Source organism: Apodemus sylvaticus, chromosome 17 (genome assembly GCF_947179515.1).
Source record: "Apodemus sylvaticus chromosome 17, mApoSyl1.1, whole genome shotgun sequence".
Lineage (NCBI taxonomy): Eukaryota > Metazoa > Chordata > Mammalia > Rodentia > Muridae > Apodemus > Apodemus sylvaticus.
In genome coordinates, this window is record NC_067488.1 from 42,346,329 (window position 1) to 42,362,865 (window position 16,537).

Below are 16,537 nucleotides of genomic sequence, written 5' to 3' on the forward strand. Positions count from 1 at the left end.
AATAAACAAAGAAACAAACAATCAACCCTCTCCCAACAAAAACAAACCTCATTTAAAAAAAAAAAAAAATCAAACAAGAAACATCTATGATCCTCAAAGAATGGAAAGTCAGGTTAGGCAGAGATATTGTGGATCCTCCTCTTGCATACAAGAAAAAGGAAGAGATGAGTGGTTCATGAGAGCTCCTGTAAGTGACCATTTTTCACAGATCCCCTGAACAATTTTAAATGATTTGAAAGAAAAGAATCCCTTCCCCCATTTAAAAAAAAAAAAAAAAGCGACTGCAATGCAACCTTTCCTGGCGCCACCTTTTTAATAGGTCAGAGTAACTGTACAATTTATTATATTCTTCCTGAGAATAATTTATATCCCCCAACAAACTAAAGGGAAGGTATGCTCTCAAAATCACCTAACAGAATGCATGTTATAACAACTGGACATCTAAAGAAAACCACATCCCTGTTGTCCTGTGGGGTCCTCCCTGGGAAGACAGACGCAATGAAGATCAGTTAGCTCCAGTGGCTGTTAAGAGTCAACATGGCTTTAATTATTCTTATAAATTATATAAAAATGGAGAACAGGGCTGGTCCTGGAACTTCTTGATGCAGTTGGGAGTGCTCTGGTACAAAACTGGCACAGATTTCTGATGAGGAAAGACAAGTTTCTGTCAGTTCTATAGATAGTTCGCAACCCAATGCTTCAGTATCCACAGGAAAGAAGGTGGAGACAGGGAGGGCAGAAATTTTCTTTTGAAACCACTCATTCTTCAAAATATAGCTTTTATGCACTTTCTCTATAAATGAGATTAGCATATTGCAACTCAGTCTGGACAGGAATTCTGGCAGGAAGGACAGCCAGTCTCCAAGGTCTTAGGGAGCCCTCCCTCCTCAGACACTTCTTTTCCAACTCGAAGTCATGGTCAGTATGAATTATCACTTCTAGTAGCACACATCCCAGTTTGAACACCAAGTATATTTAAAAGCTTCTTAATGTATAATCTTCATTTTCAGAAAAATGCCACATTTTGGATCCAGAGTTTTCTGAACACTATTTAGAAAAATAACAAAATCAAAACCATGTATAAGTGGTTAAACTTATACAAGAGAGACGTTCAGCTAGCTGTCATTCAGTTGGAGCTGTGAGTGCGGGCGACTGAGGACAAGGTTACTTCCTCTGCTGGTGGAATGCTAGAGAAGATCTCCCAAGGGCAGGAAGCCATGTTCAGTGGCCAGTGGCTCAGTGTGGCCGTGTCTGCCCTAGCATCTTCAGTCTTGCTTGATCAATAACATCAAGTAAATTCTTGGCATCCACGGCCAGGGCATGAGCAGCTGTCAGCATCTGCTTCTTGTACTCCTGCTGCAGGCTCGTCATGACATACTGCTGTGCCAGCTTCATCTTGCTGATGAGCTCACCTAAGTCGGAGTTCAGCAGCTTCTGTGCCATCTCAATCTGGAAAGACAACAGAGGGTCAGAAAAATGGTTCCCAGGCACTGGTTCTGAGTTTGTCTTTGGGCCTCCAAGATAAAAAAAAAAAATTATTTCCCTTGAAGACACTTTGCTTAGAAGTAACAGGATAAGCTGTGCATGGTGAACAATACCTTTAGTCCTAGTACTCCAAAGGCAGAGGCAGGAGGATCTCTGTGAGTTCCAGGTCAGCCTGGTCTATACAACAACTTCTAGTTCAGTCAGAATTATATAGCAAGGGGAGAAAAAGGGAAGATTTCAATAGGATGTGCAATCTGTCTGTCCACTTTGGAAATTTGGCAACTGTGTCTTGTGTACATGTATGTATGCATACATGTGGCTAGCAGCCTTCCCATTTCCAGCCCTCATGCCTCCATGACTGACTCTTCTGCACACTGTACTTGCTGTGTGGACTCTAACCTCAGTGTGTGGCTGAGAATTTACCTCATTTTATAGACATGGAATGTGACAGAAAGAATCGGAGGTGATCAAGTCCAAGCAAGCATGCACACTCTAACATGAACAACTGTAATACCAAGTGACCTGAAGTGGACCACACAGGATAAGGACCAAGATCATGTATGCTTTCTTACCATGCTGACTTTTTCCAGGTCTTTTCTTCATTTTTCTTTAATTTCTGCATGTATGTGTGTGTCACATGTGTACAGATGACTAAGGAGGCTAGAAGAGGGCTTCAGACCTTATAGAGCTTAGTGATATTTGGTTGTGATTTGACATGTGGGTGCTAGGAACTGAATGAGGGTCCTCTGTAAGAGCAGCCAGTGCACTAAACCACTGAGCCATCTCTCCAACCCTCTTTCTATGTTTTCTGTATTTTGTCTTAGTATTCTAATGATTGGCTTCCAATAGCTACTACTCTCTATTGCCAGGATCAGGGCCACCTCATGCCACTCTGTTGGGCTGGGCTGGGCTGTGGAGTACATGTTGCCTTGCAAGGCTCACAGCTCTTCCTGCTAATTTTTTTTTTTGAGCTAGGATTTCTTTGACTATTTAATATCAACTAGTCATCCTTGAAAACATACCCATAAGTAACATTATACAGACTGAGCAGGTTACATTTATGTATTTAGGTATACAAACACACACAAATATACACACCTACACACACAAATGCATACATGAATGTAACATCAATTAAAGATAAAATGAGGCAGAGAGAGAGAGAGAGAGAGAGAGAGAGAGAGAGAGAATGAATAAAGCTTTCCACACTCCAGAAGTCAATGCTATATAACGGGAAAACAGCCAAACAACTTTCAGATGAGCAGAGGTTATACAGAGATGGGTCAGCAGCACCATTTGAAGCAAACAACCCAAGCTGTGCCTACACTACAGGCAATGAGCCCTGAGAACATCCAACAGCAATGTGAGGCTCAGAGCTTACTGCTGTAGGGTGGTGTCTTACTTAGGGTTTTACTGCTGTGAACAGACACCAAGGCAACTCTTGTCCTTACATTTAATTGGGCTAGCTTATAGCTTCAGAGGCTCAGTCCTGTATCATCAAGGTGGGAACATGACAGCATTCAGGCTGGCATGATGCAGGAGGGACTGAGAGTTCTACATCTTCACCTGAAGGCTGCTAGCAAAATACTGGCTTCCAGGCAACTAGGATGAGGCTCTTAAAGCCCACACTCACAGTGACATACCTACTCCAACAAGGCCACACCTACTCCAACAAGGCCACACCTTCTAATAGTGTCACTTCCTAGGTCAAGCATATGCACACCATAGAAGTGTGGGTACACAGAAGGTCATCTCTGCTATCAGGAAAGACCCACAGGTGTTCATGGTTAAGGGGCACACGTGAGTGGACAGCAGATGTGGGTGAGGTGGTGACCAGTGTATGACACTTAAACTTCAAAGGATGCTCGAAAAAATTTTCGTTATTAATCTTGAAATTTTTTTGTAAGTTGAAATTCCTTTCAGAGTATAGAGCAAGGAGCTGGAAAGATGGCTCAGCAGTTAACAGCACTGAGGGCTCTTCCACATGTGGATACTCAGTCCCAGCATCCACAGCCATCTCTAACTCCTGTTTTAGGGTATCCAACACTCTCTTCTGGCCTGCACACACGCAGGCAAAACATCATACAATGTAAAACTAAAATTTTTTAATTAAAGAAAAACCCAACCAAATGAAAACTTCAGGCAGGATAGGTTGAAGAACAGTGAATGCTACCAAAGAAAGAGGGAAGAGACAGGTTGGGGAGGGTTGTGGCTCCTTTTATTTAGAAGTCATACAAATGAGACAAAACCACTAAAAGGTGGCCAATGACAGGCATGGTAGCAGCTGCCTGTGATCCAGCAGTCTGGTCAGCGGAGCAGGAGTATAGAAATAGTTTATGTGTAGTCAGTCTGGACTATATGTGACTGTTGCCAGGGGATGGTATCTTGGGTGAATTTTGGGTCCGTAAAGCAATCGGAGACACATTAATTTAAGACTTTTATATCTCCTTTACAGGGAATACTACCACCACCTGGAAATGCTGAGACTCAGGAGCAAGAAGAAGTGGGGCCTGGTGAGAGGAAGGTGATTAACCAAAGAGTTCCTTCTCAAGGGTGTGTGTTGTCCCAGAACTTGCCCTCTCCTTCCAGACTACTGTTTGTTGTTCCGTCATGACATCCTGCCTCCCTGTAGTACTAAACAATGGAGCCAGGCGCTCAGAGGCTGAAATCTCTGAAGAGTAAGCTGTTTTTCTCACTTTGCTGACTGGGCCAGCACTGCAGCTGTCCTCTAGCATGACCTCCTTTCCCCAGCGCTATGGCCTACCTCTCGATGAGTGCTGGCTGGAAGGACAGGAATGGTCTCATCCACAGTGGCCAGTAAGGTCCGCAGGGCCAGGCCAACTTCCTAAGGCAAGAACCAGAGCAGGATTAGGACACATGAAGATGCTGGGCCAATACTGATATTTTCTCTTAGGAATGTACGATACTGTTTCCTTTGTGCTAGTTGTAAGGAAATTTTCTTTTTCTTTCAGACATGGTATGACTCTGCAGCCAAGGCTGGTCCTAAATTCACCATAATTTTCCTGCATTAGCCTCCCAAATACTGAGATGACCGGTATGAGTCACCATAAGGAACATTTACCTGTCTGTGCTTGAGTACTGACCAGTGTTGCATGTTACGAGGCTCATGACCCTGAAGACTTGGATCTAACTATCATTTGCTCTCATGTCCAAGGACAGATGCTCACATCAGAAGCTCCCAGGAGCAATGTAAAAAGTAACCCTTTTCTTTTTTTGTTCCACTGAGCTTCCAGGCAGACTATGGTATCCTCACAGTTCAGACAAGTTGATAATAGGCACAACTTCTCCCTGTGTATTCAATTTGGCTAAAGAGAGGTTCTCCCTGTCTGGAAGCAATGTGGGCCTGATTTGGGAGCATGTTTTGAGTTCCACTGCATTCAAAACTATCCAAAAGTTGTAAAGAAAATTCCTGGGTGTAGCCTCCCTCCTGTAATCTCAACACTTCTGAGGATGAGGAAGAAGGACTGCTCAAAGTTTAAGGCTAGCCTGGGTTTTATGCAACAGTGTTTGAGAGAAAGAGAGAGGAGAGGAGAAGAGAGAGCAGGAGACAGAGAGTGGGGGACTCCAGCATATAGTAAGCCAGGCATAAGCACACAAGTATGTTGGCTCATACTTATACTTCCATAATCCTGGCACTTTCGAGGATAAGAAGGACCTGTTGAGTTCATACCCAGCTAGGGTATAGTGAGATACTACCAAGAAATGAGTTTCCTGTCTCTCCTTCCAGATGTCAGGGCAGCAGGTGTGTGTAATCATGCCACTTACAGAACACAAGGGATGAAGCCCAGAACTGTTGTCCACGCTAGGCCTACTATCAGAGCTCCATTCCCAACCACCTCTCACCCCCTCTCTGTATCCCTGACTGTTCAGCAGCTCGCTCTGAAAAGCAGGCTGGCCTCAAACCCAGAGATCTGCCTGCCTCTGCTTCCTAAGTACTGGGACTAAAGGTGCACTCCACCGTTACTTAAAGCAACAGTAATTAGAAGACTCTACTGCTTCAAGGAAGCAGCTTGCTGATAGGAGCAAGTGAGAGCTATGGAAATTCCTTAGTATGCCTCTCAGTAACGCTGTCACGATCTGGTGCCTTTATATCCAAAGCATCAGCTCTAGCTTCCCTGTGAAAAGAAGGCCATCCCCACCATACAGAGTGACCGCGTTTTACCTTCACCATGGGGACGTATTCTTCCGGAGGAGCTGGCTGGATTTTGCTGGACATCTCAATGACAGCCTTCACTAGGCCTGTCACGTTTTCATATACCTTGTCATTGGACCGGTCAAGGTTGGCAGTGGGAGGGGGGCTGATTTCCTGGGGCTGAAGCTGATAAAACAGAAGCTCATCAATTCCTGCTCTCCAGGACAGAGTGAGGTATGACCATAATTAAGTTAGAGGGTCTTTAAAAGAGATCAAAGCAGATGTGGAAGGCATTAGATTTCCTTGTTTGTTCAGGACATAGTTCAGTTTGAGGATTACAATAAAGCAAGTCATCTAAGGGACAATACACGAGGCAGTAATGTCTTCTAACTTTGAGCTCAATTAAAGGAATTAAGAAGAAATGATATGCACTAACATCTTGAGATCCAAAGAAGCAATTAAGCATCCCAGACTCCCAAGTCATTCACGAGAGAAACCACCCACAGAATTTATAACCAAGATTTTTTCCAATTTTAGGGAAATCTATCATTGCACTACTGAGTGATCAAACACTTAGCATCCATGCTAAATATCTCTACTCAGCTCTGCTGCCTTCACACATCAACAGCAAAGTGCTCTTTGCATGATGACAAATGTGGACAAGCATCTGCTTTAGGCAGACACCATTTGCTTGCATAAAGCTACTCATGTTCAAGTGGCAGAGAAGTGACCTCCTGCCAGTTCTAGGCTGACAGTTGGGTAAACCAAGGCTGGCAGGGCTTGGCTCAAGTAGTAATAGGATGAGCATATGAAGCCTCAGATGTAAACATGTACCTAGGACCTGTGCACAGGGATGCCACAGATACCTATTGTATGCTGAGGGCAGAATGACACAAAACTCCTAGGAAAGGCTGAGTGTTGTGTGTATATATTCTACAAAGATTAAACTGTATAACAGCTATCAAGTTATAGGTCTGTTATGGCCCTCAGGCTACACAGATTTCTGATGCCTTGGTCAGGCACACCGGAACAGACGGAACAGACAGTTATATCTAATTTCACTACAAAGTTGGTTATGTACCAGTCTCTGGAAACTACAAATACTCTTTTCGACATCTGTCAGTCATGAGAGGTGACAAACAAAGCAACTGTGCCCTCCCACAGGGCTATGCACATGGTAGTCCAGAGTCACATGCAGAGAACTGGATGTGATAAAGCGAGCCAGACAGACACACAGATATGATGTGCTTACCCTCCACGGCTATTGTCGAACAGAAGGTGAGGAAAAGTTAAAGGAATTTATCAGAGAAAGGGAAAAAAGAAAAACAATATTAATAAGGCAGCAGAAAACTCCCATATAATACATGAGCAGATAGATCATCTGGGCACTAGCTACAAGGCTCTGTGTGCTCTCTGCTCACTGGCTGTCCGAAGTGCCCGAGCTTGCTGTCGGCTCTTGGTACAGCACATCACCAGAGCTCTGCCATGCAACATTCGTTCCCACGAGATAAACGAGGACAGCATGCAAAGCCTGTGAGCGGCAATGGGCAGTCGTGCAAGTCTAGAGAGCAAGGCTCTTTGAGCAAGGAGAAGGGCATGTGCCATCAGTAGTCTTCCACCTGACCTCTAGGAGCTAGGGAGAAACCACTCCGCCCTCCCTCACTGCACATGGTCTCTCAGCCTTTGAGTCCTTGAGTCTCAGCAGCATTTAGCCACTCTGTCTAAGATAGACGTATGGCTAGGGGCTATGTCTAAAGACTTCAGAAGCTTATATTTAACTCTCCTCACATTATTTGTTGTTGATGGTTTGTATGTATATATTTTAAAATCTTTAAAAGACAGGATTCATTATGTATCCCTGGATAGTCTCAAAACTCTTTATTCATCTGACTCAACATCTCAAAATGGTGGGATTATTGGTGTAAATCAGGCTGACATTTTTGTTCTGAAATTGGGTGGCTTTGTTTTATCTCCTCAGCTCAACCCCTAGCTATCTTATTATGAATAGTCTGGCATGGGAAATGCAACAGCCTACTGCCTACAGACCTGTCTAAAACCCCCCATGCTACTATAAGCCCCAGAGAGCCTTGAGTTTAGAGGTTCAAACACCCAGAAATTTCCTGGGCAATGATGATCATAATCTGTCTCTTCACAGGCATGTGTTTAAACTGTACCAGCACAGGAAGGTGGGTGGGCCTCTTGGAGAGGATATCTAAGGAGCATTACATCAAGATATAAAGTAACTGTTTAGTTCCAGTAGGCCAATGGAAAGTTAGTTTAAGCTGCTGAAAGCTTTTTCTTCTTTTGCATGCTACCCTTTGATCAACCAGTCATAGGAAAGCACTGTCATGGTACCTCTAGGACCCTTCATAGTGACACACCATAAATCAGAGCTTGGCTGGAGAAACACCTATTATAGATTTTTTTTTAAAGATTTATTTATTATTATATGTGAGTACACTGTAGCTGTCTTCAGACACTCCAGAAGAAGGAGTCAGATCTCATTATGGATAGTTGTGAGCCACCATGTAGTTGCTGGGATTTGAACTCAGGACCTTTGGAAGAGCAGTCAGTTCTCTTAACTGCTGAGCCATCTCTCCAGCCCCTAGATTTCTTTCTTTCTTTCTTTTTTTTTTTTTATTGTCCAGAGTTTTGATTACTTAGAAACTCCTGGGCTGGGAGTTAAAAACTACCACCCCCTAGAGACAGCTAATTCCTACTCTACTTAAACACAGAGAAGGAAAAATAAGACCTGTAAGCTTAGGGCCTGCCTGGCATGAGCATTAGGAAACAACAGAATACGCAAAGTAAAGCCCACAAAGAAAACTGGAGGCTATTTCTGACCAAATATTATTTAGGTGAAGGACTTGAGCTACACATACTCAAGGCAAACATTTTTACATCAAAAATGTTGTTAAAAAATTAAAAAATCCAATACTGGATTTTTTTTAGGATGGGTTTAACTACCTGTATTAACCAGATAATGAAAAAAGATATATACATGACCTTTACCTAGATGAAGTTAAGTCTATTTCTCACAAGATGTTCCTCATGCAGTATTATATATTAAGGACATCCTCAGGTAAAATTCATGATGTTACTCTCATCATGAATTACAGAATAAGAGGGAGAATGTCAGGATTTCAAACCAACTGTTCATTATAACACAAGACAGTTCAAAGGTCTGCTCTTGTGGCTTTTGAGAACGTTTGCTGCTCTAACTTGTCTCTTCAAACTTAAAGACACAACATTAGGAAGAGTTATGCCTTTGCCTAGTGTTGCTGACAGAGTTAACGAGAAGCTGCCTGGACTCCTGTAGCTGACAACAGCCAGTAGGTGTTGGAGGCCCAATCCCCTTGTCAGGGAACCCTAGTTCAACTGTGTTTACTTAACTTACTGTACTCTACTCTGTGCCCCAGTGAATCCCTGCTGCTCTTGTTACCTTATGAATGCACGTGGCAATGATGCCCTCACCTCAGAGCCACAGACCAAGCTGTGTGCTCTGAGATGACATCATGTCACTCTCATCACTCTAGAGGAGGCCACTTTCAGTGTGCAGTCCAGGGTCCTTGGACAGTGGAATGCTGCTTCAACCACTGGCTCTACATGACCATGAATAAACTGCTCCACTTCTGTGAGGCACAGTTATCTAATATAAAAAAACGTGACCACTACCAACGTTGTGAGGCGGATGGCAAGGATAAAAAACATGGAATTTTGTTACTACAAGCACTAAGAAATATCCATCCTCATCAGATTTAAGATGCCATTCATTACACCCTGCACTTTTTTTTTTTTTAAGACAAAGTCACATTATAGAGCCCAGGCAGGCCTTGAACACCCTCTTGCTGTTTGTTTCCTGAGTGATACATCAATGATGCCTCATTTTATATGTCTGCACGACTGCACTCACATGCATAGAAGCCAAAGGTCAATCTACTGTGGCTCCTCAGGTCCCACCCATCTAGTTTTGAGACAGTTGAATCCCTTTATCGCTCTGGCTGGCCTGGAACTCACTTTGTAGACTAGACTGTAAACAGAGATTTGCTGCCTCTGACTCCAGAGTACTAGAATTAAAGATGTGTGCCACCATGACCATCTATCTTGTTTGTTTTAGAAAGTGTCTTATTGGGACCTAAGGTTTATTGATTGTGCTGGTGTTGATGGCCCAAGGATCTGACTGTCTCTGCTTTCCCACTGCTGAGATCTTGGACATGTGCTACCACACCTAATTTTCTGATAATGGGTTCTGGAGACTGAGCTCAGTTCTCATGGTTGTGTAGCAAGCGTCTTACCAAATGACCTGCCTCTCAGCCCCTCACTAAAAAAGCAAAGCAAACAAACAAAAATCCTAAACTACTAGGAAACACATTCCATCTGTAATGTGTAACAGATCGAAAAACAGGACACAAGGAGAGGTATCCTACCACTCTGAGTGGGAAATAAGGAGGTCCCAGCTTTAAGTATTGGACAGGGGTGGGGGAGGCAGGGGAAGTGGATACTTCTTTTCTGTCCTTGGGACAAAGAGATCCAGGAGAGCTAGGCAGTGACATAACCCTAGGGAAAAATACTGGGAAATCCCTCCAAGAAGAAACTTGCTGGAATGTGTAAGTCAAATGCTGTCCTTAGGTTGAGGAAGGCTCCAACATGAACACAACTGTGAGCTGAGGAAAGCACACTCTCCACCAAGCCATACTTATAAGTGTGTGCAGATAACAGTGAGCCCCACATATCCCGGCATCCTGGCTGCATGTTTAAAACAAGAAGCATCTCACTGATTCCTATCTGGCTAGGGGATGTTGGCATAGTCCCTCAAGTCTAGCAATGCTTAGAGAGTCCATTCAGGAAAGAGTACAATCAATACTTTACCCACCTTGACACCATCATTATAGCTGTCCGCAGGACTGCTGATGCTGGGCAGGTTGCTTAGGTGGCCAGGTGCTCCAGGGCGAGGTGGTTTCTTTGGTGGAGCTGTAGGATCTGGAAAATCCAAAGGGTTCCATTACACATTAGTGAGCAGACTTGTAGGCACACCCAGCCTCATCACTACTAGCAATGGCAAGGGATACTGGAGACTCATGTTCTAAGGAGCTTTCTAGTACTCTTGGTACAGATCTAATGTGGTGAACACCACACTTGTGTGAAGAGGAAAACTGAACATAACAGGGCATTCCACTTAAAGTCTACCTCTGCCAAACCACAGGTACTGCCTCACATACAATGTACTTCCTTGCTTACCTGGTTTCCCCACAGGCTGATAGATGTGTTGGTTTCCAGTCTGTGGAAGAAGAAAAGTTCAGTCTACTCCTCTGTGCCAGATGTAACAGCCCACCTCCCCTTTCCCTATTCTTCATCTTGAATTCTCTGCTGGAGTCTCCAGATGTCTGACAGCCTCAGCTGGGTGTGATTAGGAAAGTAACCAATGTATTTGAGTGTGCTGCTAGTCTATGTCTTCTTGACACACAAACTAGAGTTATCTGAATGGAGGAAACATCAGCTGAGGAAATGCCTCCATAAGATCCAACTGCAAGCAATTTTCTTAATTAGATTGATGGGGAAGGGCCCAGCCCATTCCCTAGGTCGGTGGTCCAGAGTTCTCTAAGGAAGCAGGCTGAACAAGCCAAAGGAAGCAAGTCTGCAAGCAGCACTCCTCTACGGCCTTAGCATTAACTTCTGCTTCTAGGTCCTTGCCCTGTTTTGAGTTTCTATCCTGACTTCCTTTGATGATGAACAGAAATATGGAAATGTAAACCAAATGAACCCTTTCCTTCCCAACTTGCTTTGTGGTCATGGTGCTTTATTGCTGCAAATAGAAACCCTAATTAAGACATTAAGAAACCCTGGAATTGAACACAGTGGTCTCAACTTCACACAGTTCGCAGGATTTCATAGTCTGTACTCATCCTGCTGGCTGCCTGGGATCCACCTCTCCTCGAGCTTATCACTTAGATCACGGTAAGGGTATAGTCAGAACAATTTTATAGGAGAACACCTGGTCATACTGGTTGCTATATATCCTAGAGGTACCCAGAGTCATTGCCCTGAGGCACTGTGTGGTGAGGAACCAGTGTTATCTAAGCCACTGCACAGGCCAGTCAGGAAATCCAATTCACAGACAGTCCTGAATCTATTTTTTGCTAGGGGTATAGAGTCAGGGTTTCTGGCTGTCCTGAAACTTGCTCTGTAGACCTCGATAGCCTAGAACTCAAGAGATCCACCAACCTCTTGAGTGCTGGGATTAAGTCAAGTGTTACACTACCTTGCTAAGTCTATGGATGGAGTAAAAGACAGTTCTACCCAAAACAAGCCCTTCTTCATCTGTACTGCCTAAAACTGGATAAATGTATGTTTTTATCTGTGATAGCATGGTCTTTCTAGGTCTAGGCTGTTTTAAACTTGACCCTCCTATCTCTACCTCTCAAGACCTAGGATAATAGATACATGCCACTGTAGCTGGTCTTTACTACTTTGTGGGTTCTTTTTCCCACCCTTTATTTACTGGTTTCACCCCCTACCACTAGATAAGAGAGAAAGAAGGATAGTGGGGACAAAGAGATCCCTGAATCCAATTATTTATTTATTTATTTATTTATTTATTTATTTATTTATTTATTTATTTATTGGTTTTTTGAGACAGGGTTCTTTCCAACTTCTGGCAATTATAAATAGGGCTGCTATGAACATAGTGGAACATGTATCCTTATTACATGCTGGGGAATCTTTTGGGTATATGCCCAGGAGTGGTATAAAAGGATCTTCTGGAAGTGAGGTGCCCAGTTTTCGGAGGAACCGCCAGACTGATTTCCAGAGTGGTTGTACCAATTTGCAACCCCACCAGCAGTGGAGGAGTGTTCCTCTTTCTCCACATCCTCGCCAACACCTGCTGTCTCCTGAGTTTTTAATCTTAGCCATTCTGACTGGTGTAAGGTGAAATCTCAGGGTTGTTTTGATTTGCATTTCCCTAATGATTAATGAAGTGGAGCATTTTTTAAGGTGTTTCTCTGCCATCCGAAGTTCTTCAGGTGAGAATTCTTTGTTTAACTCTGTACCCCATTTTTTAATAGGGTTGTTTGGTTTTCTGGAGTCTAACTTCTTGAGTTCTTTACATATATTGGATATTAGCCCTCTTCTCAAAACCCTGGTAGCCCTGGCTATCCTGTAACTCGAGGCTGGCCTCAAACTCAGAAATCCATCTGCTTCTGCCTCCCAAGTGCTGGGATTAAAGGCGTGTACCACCACTGCCCGGCCTATTTATTTATTTATTTATTTATGATTTGGCTTTTTTGGGACAGGGTTTCTCTGTATAGCCCTGGCTGTCCTGGAACTCACTCTATACACCAGGCTGGCCTCAAACTCAGAAATCCGCCTGCCTCTGCCTCCCAGAGTGCTGGGATTACAGGCGTGCGCCGCCAACACCATAATTTATTTTTAAATGTCCTTATTTATTTAATTATTCATGTATTCATTTATTTATTAAATGTATATGAGTACACTGTAGCTGTCTTCAGACACACCAGGAGAGGGCATCTGTTCCTATTACAGACGGCTGTGAGCCACCATGTGGTTGCTGGGAATTGAACTCAGAACCTTTGGAAGGGCATACAGTGCTCTTAACTGCTGAGCCATCTCTCCAGTCCCAAAGTCGAAGCTCTTATTAGGCTATATATACTCATATGTTCATATACACCCACACATACATATGCACATAAATGTATACTGCTTTATTTTTAACTGGAATGAGCACCTCTGAAATCTTGGAGCCATAGAGTAGCACACACAGAGCCCAGGTGGCAGCACAATCCCCCTTATCAACCTCAGTGACAAGGCCTGTAACCCTAGCACTTGGCATCTAAGGTCATTCTTGGGGACACAACTAGTCTGCGGCAAGTGTAGGATAGCTTAGAGAGATACCCTCTCAACAAAACAAAACAGAAAGATGACATTAACAAAAACTACTTCAGCCAGGCGGTGGTGGCGCACGCTTGTAATCCCAGCACTATGGGAGGCAGGCGGATTTCTGAGTTTGAGGCCAGCCTGGTCTACAGAGTAAGTTCTAGGACAGCCAAGGCTATACAGAGAAACCCTGTCTACAAACAAACAAACAAAAAAAGCAAACAAACAAACAAACAAACAAACCCAAAACAACAACAAAAACAAACCAAAACAAAAAACTATGTCTACTCAAGATTAATTCCTGCCCTGCCCTGCCCTCAAAACTGTTTCACACCCCTGCCTCAGAATTACTGATTTTTTTTTAAACACACTACTTACCTTGATTTAAAAAAAATCATTTATTGAATATTTAAATGACTTAAATTGTTAGTGTAGTTGTTTGACTGCACATCTCCCTGCTAGGCAGGGATGTCTTGGGCCCCAGAGGGTGGCACTGTTGGGGAAGGATTAGGCCTTGTTGAAAGAAGAGTGCCACCGGAGGCAGTGTCCTCCTGGTGCCACGTTGCCCTAGCATGATGGAGTCTGCAACCATAAGCCCTAGATAAACTTTTTCTTAACACAACAAAAAAGTAACTAATACGGTTGGTTTTCTAGATAGATTCTGCTATGTTGCCCAGGCAGGGTAGGAAATCCTAAACTTAACCAGTCCTCCAGCCTCAGCTTTTTTTTTTTTTAAAGCAAGGATTAAAAAGTTTTAAAGTGTGTGTTCAAGTATATCTGAGACTATAGGTATGTGTCACCATACCTGGGAAAAAAACCCTCTTTTTCTTTCTTTTTTTTTTTTTTTTTTAGATGTATTTATTTACTGTATATGAGTAAACTGCAGTGGTCTTTGGACACTAACGGAAGAGGGTGATCCCATTACAGATGGTTATGAGACACCATGTGCTCACTGGGAATTGAACTCAGGACCTATGGAAGTGTTCCTAGCTGCTGGGCCATCATCTCTCTAGCCCAGAAAAAAACATTAATTTTTAGTGTTTCTGGGGAGCCAGCCCAGGACCTCCTCTATAAAGCAGTGCATACTCTAGCATTCCTCAGGGAACAAGGTATGAAGAATGGTTCTCCAAGAACTTGCTTTCGCATGGTACTTTTTATTTCAGATGCCATCCACTTACTAAATGTTAGGACAATTACTGAGCCCGTTTTACTCTTGCTGTGGGTACAGAAGAGATCCCTGCCTACATGAATGACAGCAAAGTGCAAAGAGACAGTGGACACATGGAGCACACATGGAGGAAATCCAACACTTTGCCTGGAAACATCCATGTAGCCTGTATGAGAGGAGCCCCCAAAACATGGCCAAGGTGAACTTTAACAACAGTGTCTGTGGGCTGTGCTGAACTCATAGGCCCAGGAGTAAAACTCACACACAGTATGAAAGGATCTGTTCTCAGAGCATCCTGAAATCATCTAACAAGGTACACATGTGTAGAATAGAATCTTTAGGCAGTTGCATGGATTCTGTTTTAAGGGCTACCTGTTTAAAGACAATTTAAGGCATTTCTGCCCTAAAACCCAGAATTAAGACATCTTGATTGAACAAGCTTTAAATGACTATGGGAAAATCTGTAATCATGCCCAGCATCATGTCACCCCAGGACTTGGAGGCAGGAGGGAGTTTACGTCCATCTTTAACAACAGTGTGCAGCTGTTACTCTAACTCTTATAGTAGACCAAGTACAGAGTTACTGCTAAAAATCTCTATCAGTAACAGGTCAGTGATTTGCATCTCTGAAAATCTGGAACATGGCATATTTTGACAGTCTCAGATAACATTCTCGTGTTTTACAGAAAGGCCATTCTATCCCATATCATGAAAGTCAGTATGTCTTGGAATCTCTCAATAAAATGTGGAAGGCTCCAATACAGAATTTGGTTCCAGCTCTGGGGACAGTGCAGGCAGGTGCTTACCGGACCCTGAAAACTCCCATCCTCCCTGTCGATGCTGCCTCGAGAGAGCCTCACATCAGGTTTCTGAAGATGAAAACAAAGGCCAAAGTAATTTCATTAATATGTGTATGCTACCGACATATTTTGGACTTAAGTCCACCACTTTATACCCAATTCTCAGATACTGCAGCCTAACCCTCTGCAGTACCAGCTTCCAGGTGGTATTGTTGCCTGTACCCAGCATCGTCTCAGAGCCACTGTGCTGTCTGTGTTCCCAAGTGGTAACTACTTCTTGGATCTGTGATGGTATGGCCACCATTGCTTCTTTCAGTGTTGGTAATGTAACTGAGGCTCATGAACATGCCAGACATGTGCTCTACTAGTGAGCTTATGCTTAGCCCACAGTGTCAATCTTTAAGTGATCTTAAAGAATTTCTAACTTCATTTTGTAAATATTAAGTAACTTTAATTACATATTTATTTAGCATGTATGTGCTAGTGCACATGTGCATATGCACATACTATGGTGTATGAGAGGAGGTCAGAGGACACCCTGAGAGTTGATTCTCTCCTTAAGCCATGTGGGGTCCTGGGATCAAGCTCAGCTTGTCAGACTTGTTTATCAAGTGTTCATCCACTGAGCCGTTCTGTGTGCACTTCTTAATTTTCTGGTTAAGGCCCTACATGTTTTTTCATTCAAAGCCATGTGGACTGGTCAGTGTAGCTTCTTCTGGCTGGAAGGGGATCTGCTGTGCAGTTTGGGGTCTTACACAGTTTTCATTTGTTGCTTCCACCTGTGGGGCATTGAATCAGGGTCAAGGGATGCAGCAACAAATAGCTTAAAATCTAGTCAACAAAAAATTTTGGGAGCCGGGCGGTGGTGGCACAGGCCTTTAATCCCAGCACTCTGGGAGGCAGAGGCAGGCGGATTTCTGAGTTCAAGGCCAGCCTGGTCTACAGAGTGAGTTCCAGGACATCCAGTGCTACACAGAGAAACCCTGTCTCGAAAAAACCAAATTCAAAAAATTGGAAAAAAAAATTTGGACAGTACTA

The 16,537-nt window shown here is 43.4% G+C and overlaps 1 protein-coding gene across 12 annotated transcripts in view; it reads right to left on the bottom strand.

Moving 5' to 3' along the window:
• Window positions 1-282: 282 nt before the first annotated feature.
• The window catches only part of Ptk2 (protein tyrosine kinase 2), a 201,556-nt gene continuing 185,301 nt past the window's right edge, over window positions 283-16,537 (bottom strand). For 9 of the 12 annotated variants that reach the window (XM_052161699.1, XM_052161697.1, XM_052161696.1 and 6 more), the window contains 6 exons: window positions 15,506-15,568; window positions 10,877-10,916; window positions 10,512-10,618; window positions 5,669-5,824; window positions 4,250-4,330; window positions 283-1,449 (listed from right to left, as the gene is read on the bottom strand). In XM_052161699.1, coding sequence (XP_052017659.1) covers window positions 1,237-1,449; window positions 4,250-4,330; window positions 5,669-5,824; window positions 10,512-10,618; window positions 10,877-10,916; window positions 15,506-15,568 — 660 coding nt within the window. In that variant the 3' untranslated portion in view covers window positions 283-1,236. The remainder of the gene's footprint in view (window positions 1,450-4,249; window positions 4,331-5,668; window positions 5,825-10,511; window positions 10,619-10,876; window positions 10,917-15,505; window positions 15,569-16,537) is intronic. The other 3 variants (XM_052161701.1, XM_052161700.1, XM_052161707.1) reach the window with 3 other exon arrangements.